Source organism: Prionailurus bengalensis, chromosome B1 (assembly GCF_016509475.1).
Source record: "Prionailurus bengalensis isolate Pbe53 chromosome B1, Fcat_Pben_1.1_paternal_pri, whole genome shotgun sequence".
Classification (NCBI taxonomy): domain Eukaryota; kingdom Metazoa; phylum Chordata; class Mammalia; order Carnivora; family Felidae; genus Prionailurus; species Prionailurus bengalensis.
In genome coordinates this window covers 14,333,543-14,346,772 of record NC_057344.1, presented here as the reverse complement: position 1 = coordinate 14,346,772, position 13,230 = coordinate 14,333,543, and the positions used below count along the sequence as shown (strand labels likewise).

Genomic DNA, 13,230 nt, shown 5'->3' with positions numbered 1-13,230 from the left:
CGTGGAAAACGTAACCCTCCCGTCACTCTCCTGAAAATAATTAAGAGGGAAAGCGTGGAAGCAAAGGTCTCGGCTCACCTGCAGTTCCTTCATACAACGGCTCCCGGGCGCATTCGCTGAGGTCTTTATCCTCCGCGAGAGACTGGGACGCTCCTCCTGAGTTCGAGTCCAGCAAGATCTGATTGTCACCGAGGCCAATGTCTGCAAAATGGCTACTCAATTCACAGTCTTCAAAGTCAGCAGTGAACCGATGGAGAGGGACATCGTGGGAAGACATGGGGAACGTGCCTTCCAGAACCAGGGGGGAGCCGGGAGGGGACAAGGAGGAGAGGGAGGACCGTGAGGACAGGGACGTCACAGACTTGGGGGCCTCAGTCCGTGGGGGAGTGTGGCCTGTGGCTGTGGCTGCCGCCCCACAGGGGCCGCTCTGGCCAGGCTGGCTGGGGGACTTGACCACCTCGTTTTCATGGATGGTGGTGATGGGTCCAGAAGGAATGTAGCCGCCTTTCTCCTGCAGAAGGAGGTCCAGTTTACATTGATAATCCGCGTCTACCTGGTCGCTCTGGCCGGTGTAATAGAGCTCTCCGGAACTGAGGGAGCTGAGCGACCCTCTGCTGGAGGTGTTCAGAGACCCCCGGCTGGAGGCCAGGGAGCCCAGGCTGCTCCCGGACGACACGGACAGGGTGCTGGCAGAGAGGCTGAGGGGGGGAAGCACTCACTGTGAGAAGTGGTATGACACGCAACACCCGAGCACCGTGCCCTCCGGCCCCCCGAGGCGCCAAATAACGTCATGACGGGGGCAGGGTTGGGGGGGGGTGGTGGTGGTGGCTGCCACTATACCACCTATAGCCTTGGTGACTCCTGAGCACTTTCAAGCTGGCTCCCTGAGTCCTCTCAAAATAGCAGTTCTGTTCTGACTAATTTCCCTGTTGCAAAATTAAAAAAGAAAAAAAAGAGTGATAACTACCTATTGATAAATCTACCTGCACAGATATCGAGAAGCAACTACGCAGTTTAATAATGTGGAAGGGGGAGGGGCGCCTGGGTGGCTCCGTTGGTTAAGCGTCCAACTTCGGCTCAGGTCACGATCTCACGGTTCGTGAGTTCTAGCCCCACGTCGGGCTCCGTGCTCAGAGCCTGGGGCCTGCTTCGGATTCTGTGTCTCCCTCTCTCTCTCTGCACCTCCCCTGCTCATGCTCTCTCTCTCTTTCGCAATAAACACTTAAAAAAATTTAAAATAATAATATTGAAGGAGGAGAAAAAAGCATAGACGGTAGTTAATGCAGTTCTTCTGCTTAAAGAATAAAGCTTTTAGTCTCTAGGGAGGGAAAAGGCAAGCTTATAAGAATAAGGGGGTTGCGCACAAGCCCGTCTCCCTGTCCGTTCCTCTCCTCTGTGGGCACACTGAAGGAGCGAATGGGCAGTTAATGATTTGAAGGCGAGTCATCCCCGCCCTCCCTTTTTCAAGGAAAAGGTGAGGTGGAGAAATGTGTCCTTTTCCTAAGTATGCACTCATAGCTAAAATAGATCTTCTTCCCACAACGTATGTCACACATATTCCACATTGTGACCTTGGGGTTCGTGGGGAAAAAAAAAAAATCTATGCAACTTTAAATTTGATCATCCAAGTGTCAGCTGTACAGGCATCACTATTTTATTTACTTTCAGAGAGTTGACCCAAGTCATCAAGGATGGACCAAAACATGCCTGAATGTTCTTGTTCCCTCAAGGGCCGAACAGGCTTACCTTTTCAGTTGTGAGTGCAAATAAGTAGTTAATTTAGTAGTCTCCTCAAGTTTCTGTAGCAGCTCTTTCCTTCGCTCTTCCAACTGCAATCTGGAAAAAAAGAAACAACTGCGTTTACTTCCATGTAATTACGGTAAGGCGCGGAAACCGGAGGAAAAGGTTCTGATTCCATAGACATTATGTGCCACGAGGGGGAAGTCCCAATGGGCCGACCAGAGAGAAAACAGAGGGCAGCGAGGAGTGAGGAGGGCATCGGAGTCCACAGGCACGCCAGAGGAAGAGGGACACCTAGCCCGAGTCTCCAACTTTACTGGGAAGTTTAAAACTTTTGATAACCTGCTATGTTCTTAAATGGATTAAAAAAAAAAAAGCCCCTGTGCCCTGATGAGGTAGAGAAAGACAGCGAGGAGGAAAACCACAAACCACTAACACAGATTACAGAATCCTTCCACAGGCCTGGGACCTGGGCTTAAATCACTACGACACTTGACAGGAGCGACAGCCAATCTGTGAAGGACCACTGTTGAGGGCTGGCATTGACAAGGACCGTTCCGGACTAATATTTAGTGACAACAATTCCAATCTTACTTGGATGAGAATTTCGGCGATTGAGAAACAAATTAGTCCATATTGCCAGCGTGAGCTCATTTGGGCTTAACAGTTTAAACAAGGAAAAGGCACAAAAGTGATTTCGGTTCCTACCGTAACGCATCTCATCGCCTGTGCCCATTATCGTGAAATTTCATCCACGTTCAACCGAACAAGTTTAAAAAAAAAAAAAAAAATTTTTTTTTTGAGGGTTAGAGAACCGTGTTTTTGACTAAGTTATTTTAAGACATTAACGGGCCTGTGGTCAGTGTCAGCTGAAGGACTTCAGGCGTCCCTGGCCTGAGCCCGTCCGGCGCGGCCAACCACGGCAGAGCGGGACCCAGAAAACCACCAGGGTTTCCAGTGGATTGGCTGCTGTGAACCGTGTGTCCTTAAACGAGTCACTTTAGTCAAGGGGTCCCAGTTTTCTCCTCTGCAAATCGGCGATTAAAATCCTACTGTGTCTGCCCGCGAGGGCTGTTAAAGGGATCAAATGCAGCGATGTACGAGAAAGTACTCCACAGACATCAAAACACATGCTTTTTGTTCAGAGCCTCAGCACGCCTTGCAAGGTGGGGATATAAAAATTAGCGATTTTTTTTTTTTTTTTGGAGAAAGAGAAAATCTCCCTAATTTCTCACCTCTTTGAAATGTATGTTTTAGGCAGTGAGGAAACATGCCCATATTTTATTTATAGCTATCTGTCCTTTGATGTGTCACCCACACAATTTCATTATATGTTAAAATAAAAAAAAAAGCAATTCTTGTCATTTTGTTTAGCACTTCAAAGCATGATAAATTCTTAATTCCCAGCTTTCAAAGGTGTATTTTGAAAAGGAATACAGTCCCTATTTTTTTTTAATCTCTTAAATATAAACAAAAACTCAACGGGGGAGAAAATGAATATGAATTAGATTAACTGAATCAGAAGGTATAAAGGTCTGGAAAAAGCCCAAGAACCTACCCAAATCCACGTCTTCCGAAACAGGAGAAACATTGTTAGATAAGTTTTGAAACTAAATCCTGCACGAACAAATGAAGGCTTTTCCAGTGTGTTAAGGAGGCCTCGGTATGACATTACCGTGTTTCCTGCGAAATTTAGCATCCAAAGCTTTCCGCCTCTCAGGCACAAGCGACAGCCCCATTGCGGCCTCCCCCAGCCGACTGCAAAGGCCCTCTTATGGTCATTTGAACCACTGAGACCCGGCCTTGTGTTCTTGTTTGCATGCTCCCCAGTCAGACCCGAAGCTCCTGGAAGGCGAGCCCCAGGTCTGCCCAGGCTGCCTGAAGACACTCCCTTGTGCTTGTGTCTTTGCTGGGAGAAGCACAACGAAGCACCCGGGAGAGTCGCAGAAGCCCTTCCCGTGGAGTGGCCGTCCTCGGTCAAGCACCTGGCCCTCGTCTCTGAGGGAGTCACTGAAGCCCGCAGCCTCCCTCAGATCCCAGGGGTCCTTTGTAGGAAGCGTTCTCCCCAACTTCCTCTGGACCAGGGATAAGAAGAAACTGCTCAGGTATCAGCCCCTTCCCGAGGGTGCATCCCAGGCTCCGCAAGCCCTTCTCCAAGCTGAGAAAGGGTCATTTCAACTCGGCCCCTCCCGCTGGTCCTACCGTCCACACTCTCCATTCCTCTGCTCTACACAAGACCCGGGCAGGGCTTTCACTCCGCCCTCTCTCTGCCCTCACTCCCTGACAGACAGAAGACTGTTTTCAAGACTGATGAAGACTGATGATGACTACCCAGAACTTTCCACCTAGGGAAAATGTCACGCCATCTATACAAGTGAGCCGTTCCTTTTCCGTTAAAAAATAAATGACACTCATACCCCCACCTACTTGCTTTAACATTTGTTCAGAAGCAGAGACAAAAACATTCATATAATTCAGTCATGGCTCAGAGTCTTGCCTGAGGCCACCCCCCCCCAAATGATGAGAAACCCACAACATAAATGGAAAACAGGGAGAGTTGGGGGGACCCAGAAGTGGTTTCTTTGACGGCCGTGCAGATGCCAAGGGGAGACTGAGGGGTTTCGTACTGGTGAAGCAGTTTGTTCTATGATGAAACCAAGGCTTGTGCGGTGACCCTTATTTCCCGGAAGTGTCTCCGGCCACCACACCTGCTGTAGCACCGAGGAAGCCCGCTGTTCAGAGCCACCCTCTTGCCTTCTAAGACACCTGTTTCAGTTCACCAGTAACAATAAGCAGAGCGGAAATACTCTACGCACAGACAGCAGAAGGAAATAACGCAGAAGTAGAAAAGGTGACAGAGAACAGGGGAGTAAAGGAGAACGGCTGACGACAACAAACTCCAAAGCCGACCCCTCTGGGTCTACTCGGGCAGCAAAAGACTCGGTGCTCCCAGAGTGCTCCCTTCGGCAGGTGGCTCTGCTCTTTTGGACATGGGAGACGCTGGGCCGTTTTGCATCCAAGGACAGCAGTGAGGAAAGTTTAAGTTGCTCAAGCAAGAGGGTGTTAGTCCCCTCAACCTCAAACTACGACACAACGATGGAGATTTGCTTCTGGCCAACAACATACTACGAATATAAAACATACACACTTCCCTTCCTGCTAACGTTAACATCCGATTGTGGGAGACAGGGTCACGCAGGTATCCTGAGTCAGGAGGAGAGTCAAACTGCCTACTCCCCATCCGATACAAAACCCAGGGCTGGATCTCACTAAATTGGTACTTTTTTATGTATTTCATAGTTCCTCTTCCTGAGGGGTTCACACCTACTGTTTCTGCTGGGATCTGGGCAGTTATTTCCAGTTATTTCTTGGATTACGCGCAAGCCAAAGTACGAAAGCCAAAGCCTCGGCGCTTGGGAACAAACTATTTCTAATGCTACTTCGTTAGTCATTTTTGAAGTTCTAGCTCTAATAAAAAAGACAAACAAGACGCTACTCTGATTAAAACAAACACACACCTATTTTCTCTCTCCCAGAACAAACGTAAAGGCCGTGTAGGGGCCCTTCCCAGACACACACCACAGACAATGGCTGGGACGCACTTGGCCCCGTGAGGCCCGTGTCATTAGATAACACTCAGTAAGCGTGACACAGGACGCAAATACGCTTGCTGCTTTGTGTGTGGGCCACACAAAAACTCCTCATTCCGTCCTATTCCCTGGTGATTATCAAACTCTTACCCTAGAAATTTAAGACCTGTAAACACGGACAGGACAGGACATCAAGGTAGTTCAGGAATACAACGGGACTCTGCCTTCTCTCCGGAACTTTTTGTTCCTTCTGCTCTTTGTGGGGTGTATCTTTCCCTGGCCGGCCTTGCTGACGTCCACCTTTGGGGAGACCCTTCAGCCGGCACTGCTAGACAGAGATGTCTGAGCAGGAGGGGAGGAAAGAAGCGGCAGGTGGGCAACGAGAATTCTTTCAGGAATGTGAGGTGCAGAGGCTTTCCCTTCTGACGCGTGTGCCTGCTCCGCAAAGCTGTGGCCAGGCAGCCTCTCGACCGGCATTTAACTCACAGAAGTCAACTCTCCCCAGGTGATTAAACTCGGGGCAGGCAAGTCCACAGGCCAACACCTACCCGGGAACGTCAGTGGTTCTCTCCTTCCTACTGTTTCCCGCGCCACACTTCAAATATTTTGATACTATGTAGCCACACAACCTTAAGGGGACAAGGAATTAGAAGGCAAGAGGCCAAGAAATTAAAAAAAAAAAAAAAGGCGGTTGGATTATGGCTGGGTGTCTTAAAGTTACTTCCAGGTCACTTGAAATTACATGAACGTGACCTTCCTTCCTGTCATTCCGGGACAGGCACTGCTCCTCACCTGCTGGCCTAAAGCGCTTGCTGGCGCAGTGATTTTTTTTTTTAACTTTTTTTTTTAACGTTTTTATTTATTTTTGAAGAGCGCGAGACAGAGAGTGAGTGGGGGAGCAGAGAGAGAGAGGGAGACACAGAATCGGAAGCAGGCTCCAGGCCCTTAGCTGTCGGCACAGAGCCCGACGCGGGGCTCGAACCTACAAACCACGAGATCAAGACCTGAGCCGAAGTCGGACGCTCAACCGACCGAGCCGCCCGGACGCCCCGGGTGCAGTGGTTCTGAAAGGCTGCACGGTCCACGGCTGGAACAGGCGTCCGTCCGACCACGTCCGTCAGCGAGGCCTGGACACGGGGCTCCTGGGCACAGCGCCTGCCTGATATTCCCGCTCACACAACTGGCTGTTTTACGTGGAGTGGTCAACTCACACCCTCCCACAGAAAGATCGGGAAACTGCTTCAAGTATTTCCCTTTACATCTTCACCTGCTTCACAGGAGGATTTCGACTGACAAACCAAATCCAAGCGAACATTTTGTGACCTGTTAAGACACCCAAAGGGAGCAAGTTGTCTTTGCCTTGTGAAATGAAAGGCAATAAACTTTTGCATTCCTGTGAGTCGTAAAACCCAGAGTAGGAAGCTTCAGTGGCTCTAACAGTCCAGATAATCTTTCTTATCAGGGTGCAAGAGTTTATAGCCATTGTTATCACACTCAGTCAGCGACGTGCTGCATTCCTGGTTTTATGTCCACATTCCTTACTTACTCAACGTCTGTCGTGGCAGTTCACGTTCCCAACAGGGGACCTGACACCACGGGGCCTCAGGAGGGTAACGCTCCACCAGAAAGAAAGGCCCTGGGTGCCGGGGCTTGGGCCACTAAGGACGGCCGCAATGCAGATTTGCAGAGACCGGGGGCACGGGCACCCGGGCACGGGAAGACGCACCCCCGGGGGCTGCCGGGCCCGGGGCCCCAGGGAGGAAAACGAACCTTTCGGCCAGCGCCCGGCTCGGCGGACCCCTCACGGACAACAGCTCCTCCTCCAGCCGCTGCCTGGCGGCCTCCAGGTGCTCCAGTTCATCTTGGGTGCGTTTTTGTGGGGTGACAAACTGCAGCTCCTTCAAAAGCTCTTCTTTCTCGTTAATCAGCATCAGCTTCTCCTTCTCGATGTCCAGCGCCCCGGGCCAGGTCTCACTGTCCAGTTTTGACAGTTCAATTTTCAAGTTGGCCATACTAAAATCAAGCGATAAGAAGAGGGGTGCACAGACTTAGAACTCCCAGGAAAGGGAAGACACAACCCAGCCAAGGCTGGGGGTCTAGATGCCCTCCCGACTCTACCCGGTGACCCTCCCCGGGGTGGGGGGGGGGGCGGTGATCGCCTGCTGGGAGGCAGGTAAGAGCCGCAGCCCGCCCTCCAGCCCCGGGACGCCCCACACCTGGCTCCGGTCTGCTGCATGTTCCTCACCTTTAAGACACAAGTAAGCAAACCCGCCTAGCTAAAAAGAAGAGCGAAGGTCAAAGTACACCGAAGCTTAAAAAGCAGAGAGCGCCAGGAGCCCCGGGCAGGCCCGCCAGGACATGCGACTGCCTGGGTAGGGTGGCAGGAGGGACACCCAGATGGCTTCCGTTTAAAAAAAAAACAACTCAGGTAAATGATGGCTACCATGACATCACTATAGGTTTTGTTCCTCTGGGTGAAGACGCTGTCCCCTAGTAAGATGGGCGTCCCCGGGGTCGGCTGGTGGGGGGGCAGCCGGGTTATCAGCCCGTCGGGGAGGATGAGGGGAAAAGACGGAGCGGTGGCTTGGCTGACCAGTAATACAACGAAATCGATCCAGCAGGCTCCGCGTCGCCAAGGGAAAGGGAGCAGCCCTGCCTCGCCCCAGGCCTCCTGCTGCCCGGAAGCTGTGCACTGTGACATCGGTGCCCACGCCGCTTGCGGAGCACTCATGGAGCCAGTGCCGCAGACATCCCTGCACTTGACCCGGTTTCCCTGAGTATGCAGGAGCTGTCCAGGAGCACGCAGCTCCCAGCGGACCTTCGCCGGCACGGGCAGCTGAAGCGGCTCCCCCACGGTGACAGCAGGTGGTGGGGTGAGGGGGACAGGGATGGGGAGAAGGGGGAGGAGGAGGAAAAACCAGCAGAGGGGAACTTCACTGGTTTCATAATTTTGCCTGACCTCCGATTCTACTATGTCTTCTACTGCTTAACGCTAATTGGTAAAGTTAACTTCTGACTGAACCAGAACGTTCTGGGGGCGTGTGGGTGGCTCAGTCGGTTAAGCGTCTGACTCTTGGCTTCCGTTCAGGTCATGATCTCACGGATCGTGAGTTCGAGCCCCGTGTCAGGCTCTGTGCTGTCAGTGTGGAGCCTGCTTGGGATTCTCTCCCTTCCTCTCTCTCTCTACCCCTTCCCCACTCTCTCTCTCTCTCAATCACAAAGTACATAAATAAACTTAAAAAAACGTTCTGACCGTCTGAATCAAAGAACTTGCTCTGCGGCACCGTGAGGACCATCAGGACTGTTCACGAGGTAAATGGCACGTGGCTGTTTTGACCACGAGCACAACATCAAGGTAAGTTATGAACGCAACTGATGTTAGCACAAGGAATCTATATTCTTATGAAAAAACAAAGCTGGATGGTTACTTTGGATGCTGTTACAGCACATACTGGAATATGAGAAGTAGATAGAAAGGGGGTATTTTTTTTTTTTTTTTTTACTTTTAGACAGAAGAAGTTGTAGAAGGGAAGGAAAAAGATGAACAAAATAATGTTTTCTGGACAAAGATGGAAGTAGTTCCACACTTTCTGGTTTTAGTTTAAAAAAAAAAAACCACAAAAAACTCCCATCTTAAGCTGGCCCTGCATATACAACGTACTTGTGATTTTCCCCCACCGTCTGCACTTCCCATAGATGTAACATCAGCTTTAACCACAAAACCATACACAACTGTCTCAGTGTGCTAGAAAATTAATCATCAAAATGCTAAATAAGCATGATATTATTAGCTTCATTAAGCACATAAAACAAAGGCTGGAGGAGAAAACAGGTTGCAGGGAAATACAACCCGCCTCTTTACGTACTCGGAATTGAGGAAGAAAAGCATTTTCAACATACGCACAAACCCTCGAGATCTACCCTCGCATCAGCATCGCTAGTAACTTTAAAATAAAACCCCAAATGGTAATAGGCCAGCAAGGCAACCAAGTGGGAAAGAACCAATGTCTTAAGTTCTGATGTGACTGACTTAACAACAGAACTGGGAGCGACGACTTAATGAAGGAAAGAAACGCACCTATTACTTGCGTGATCGGGCTTTAGGTGGGTCTTGAATTTTATTTGGAAAGAGCACACCAAATCTGGGGAACGAGACATGATGAAGATTTCTGGGGACACCCAGGGGAGAGCAGAGCTGTGTATAAACTCCAGATGGAATGAACTGTTAGCAGCAAAAGTAAAGTGAAAGTTCAAGCTGATCCAAGGGAAGTCAAGTGGAGCCCCAGAGAACCCAGGGCATGAGGCGTGGTTCTCCAAAATTAATTCTGAGTTACGGCCATTCTCCTTCGGAACACCAGATACAGAACGCTCTTTGTTTACAACAGAGCCCAGGAGTTGTGGCTGCTAAGGGGTTGGCGTGCTCACAGCTGGAGGGCCGCAAACACCATCCACCAGAGGCTTTCACGTCACCGGGCCACAAAACCACAAAGCAATCCTCAATCCTTATGGTGGAGGGCAAGGCATGGCCTGGGCACTGAGAAGCAGCCAGAAAGTATACCGGATTTTTCAGAACCTCAGGAAATGTAAAATCTGACAAGGAAAACTTACAAGCATTAAAATCAGCTGAGTGAAATGTTCAGAGAGGCTAAGTGACTTGTTCAAACTCACACAGTTAATAATTTGTGGAACAGAGCTTAGTTAGGGTTTTTTGTTTTTTTCGGTAAATCAAAGAACCCAGTAATAGCAGTAACAGAGGCTATAAAGAGGCAAATTCTGTGTTTAGGCAAATCAAACAATTGCTTTGTTAAAGCCAGATAACCTCTAAGAATTTTTGCTAATTACTTTTAAATAATCCTCATCACAATAATGGGTATACTTCAATATCTATCTGATGGTCTTATAGGAAACTGACATTCTAGCAGGTTCTCAGCTGAGCTTTTCATGTTCTGGAGGAGGAACATAAGCTTCTCTGTCACCTACAGGGTGACAATGAAGTTTCTCTCCCGCCAATGTCTTCCCAAATCACAAATCAGTAGCATTTTTAAACTCTTAAGAGGAAAATAATGAAATCAAACATAGCTGTATGACCCTCCCCCACAAAATGAGCAAGGTGTCCATATTATGAAAAGAAGGTGAGCCTGTGCACTGGATGAGGAGGGAGAAGTCTCCTGAACCTTCCACAGAATCACGAAGCACGAAAAGAAAGCACAGGGTTGTAAGGGAATGGAGGGAAACAGAATCTCTCCTTTGCCCTGAAGACAGTCACAGGGACAGACACTGCAGCATCTTCAAGCACCTTAGCAGGAAGTCTTCCCCTCAAATCAAAGGAATTAAAGCTATTTACCTGAGAGCTCAACTACTATTAAGTCCTGTACCTGAGCCGATATCACGACTCCACCTAAGCAGCCAATCTTCCCGCTTGTACTCGTGAGCAAGGATTGAACAAGTTCAAAGCTTCTTTCTTCCAAAAGACAAGGGGGCAATTTCATGCCCACACTTCTCATTAATTCTCCTTTTCCTTCAGCTTTGGGGTGAGGGGGAGACAGCGAGCAGAGGGGGAACTCTGCAACCCTTACATCTAAAAACCCTGAAGAGCAGACCGGGTAAGGCGGCGTGGGGAGCACCCAGCAGATGTCACTATACGAGTAAAGATTAATTCTGGAAAAGAAAATACTGTTTGCACCCGCTGACCACCGAACGCTGAATAGCTCCCCTGTTGTTACCTTCTTTTGGCTTCTTCATACTGTAGGCTCAGCCTGACCTTTTCAGCTAAATTTGATCTACTTCTCACTCCGATCTGGTAAAAAACAAAAGGGAAAAAAGTCAATTAAGTCTGCTAATGAATGAAGGTAAACTGCTTTTGTTTCTAGGAAGCACAAGTAATTGGAAAACTAACGAAGATGGTCTTGAAATCAGGAACGCCAGTTAAAAAGGCACTTAGTTTCCAGTCTCAGTGGGGGCAAAACATTTCTTTTTAATTCAAGCTTGCCTGTTTTTCAAAGACTTCAACGTCATTTTCTCCACACATCAGATTCAAGATAAAAAGTATCATGTAAATGTTTCCGGTATCTTAGAGTTTACGAAGGGACTACAGGTCAATAAAATTTACGAACTGAAACTAATTTCGTCTCCATGAGCCAAAATTTCCATCATTTAGCTTCCAAAGGCATGATATTAACTAAACAACTTCAAAAAATGATTTTTCAAACAGGTAAGTCCTACTGTTGATCTCTGCCTGTTTTATTTTCATAGCATAGAATTCAAGGACGCAGAACAGAATACGCAAACTGGGAACGTACTGAAAAGTAAATGTCTGCTAAACAGCATCCCAAAGAGAAGGCAAAATAGTTAATAGTTTTCAAAGCCATAGTAAATATTTTCAAATGCTGGGCATAAACCATACATGCATTTTAATATAAACAACCTTGGATATAAAAAAAAAAATCTGTTAGCTTTTAAAGGAATATTTTTTTTGTTTCTCATCAGCCTCAATGTTTAATTGAAAAGCTCTAAATTTCTAAGACTCTAAATTTAATAGGGAAAACTTAAATTTTTATGTGTCTGTAACCTTTCAATAGTGTCTCTGAATACATACGAGAAAGTCTGAGCAAAACCATTCATACGGACAAATCCTGATACGTGTGACATCCAGACAGAAAAGATAAGGCTCTGATATTTAAAACCAATCTCTGAATATGAAATATTGAACCCACGCAGTTGGAATTCAAACCACCTAGCGAGCACCCGTCCCACTTGCCATCCATGTTGTAAATCAGGCCCATCACGGCCAGCGCTGGGGCCAACCGTTCACGTGGGTAACTTACATCTCCGGAAATGCTGGTTTGTGACCCGGCGTCAAGGGTCTGTCTGGAGAGAGATAAATGGGAGTTCACAGGACTGGACCTCAAATCTGGCTCGGATGTGCCCGTGCTCTGGTCCAAATGGAACCGCTCCCGTAGCTTAGCGAGACTCTGTTCAGGAAACACAAAGTCTTACGTGAAACTTAACATTTAGGATGGCAAGACTCACCCAGCAGGTAAAATTAAATTGAAAGAAGTGATCTCGATAGGAAAAAAAAACAGCTACTTTAACAGGTATGTATCACTTTAAATTATTGAAAAAATAAGATTAGAACCTAATTTCCCACATACACCCGTGTGACTCTGGAAGTGTGTGGGGTCATAATAAACAGATTATCTTACCTTTCCCAAGCTGGAATTATTCACGCTGTGCTTAATGGCACCTTTACATTTAGTACATACGTTTCTTATTTTTAACAATCGAAAAGATTTCTATTTTAAAAATGTATTTATTTTGTAAGGTTTATTTATTTATTTTGAGAGAGAAAAAGAGTCCAAGCGGGAGAGGGCCAGAAAGAGAGGATGAGAGGGAGAATCCCAAGCGGGCTCCACGCTGTTAGTGCAGAACCCCATGTGGGGCTCAAACTCGCCAACCGTGAGGTCATGATCTGAGCCAAAACCAAGAGTCGGATGCTTAACGACTGAGCCACCCAGGAGCCCCAAAAAGATCTCTATTTTAATACAATTTTTTTTTCAACGTTTTTTATTTATTTTTGGGACAGAGAGAGACAGAGCATGAACGGGGGAGGGGCAGAGAGAGAGGGAGACACAGAATCGGAAACAGGCTCCAGGCTCTGAGCCATCAGCCCAGAGCCCGACGCGGGGCTCGAACTCCCGGACCGCGAGATCGTGACCTGGCTGAAGTCGGACGCTTAACCGACTGCGCCACCCAGGCGCCCCAAAAGATCTCTATTTTAAAATGACTCATCTTAACTACTCACTTCATACAGCAGAAATGATGTAAATGTGGAATACCTACAGTGCAATCTCATTTTAGATATAGAAGAAAACTTCCTACTTAGCAGACTTCCGTAATTATG

At 48.0% G+C, this 13,230-nt stretch overlaps 1 protein-coding gene across 4 annotated transcripts in view; it reads right to left on the bottom strand.

Moving 5' to 3' along the window:
• Positions 1-13,230, bottom strand: part of WWC2 (WW and C2 domain containing 2) — a 213,211-nt gene that overhangs the window by 53,567 nt on the left and 146,414 nt on the right. For all 4 annotated transcript variants that reach the window (XM_043558145.1, XM_043558164.1, XM_043558154.1 and 1 more), the window contains 5 exons: positions 12,155-12,301; positions 11,054-11,127; positions 7,101-7,343; positions 1,747-1,836; positions 79-698 (listed from right to left, as the gene is read on the bottom strand). In XM_043558145.1, coding sequence (XP_043414080.1) covers positions 79-698; positions 1,747-1,836; positions 7,101-7,343; positions 11,054-11,127; positions 12,155-12,301 — 1,174 coding nt within the window. The remainder of the gene's footprint in view (positions 1-78; positions 699-1,746; positions 1,837-7,100; positions 7,344-11,053; positions 11,128-12,154; positions 12,302-13,230) is intronic.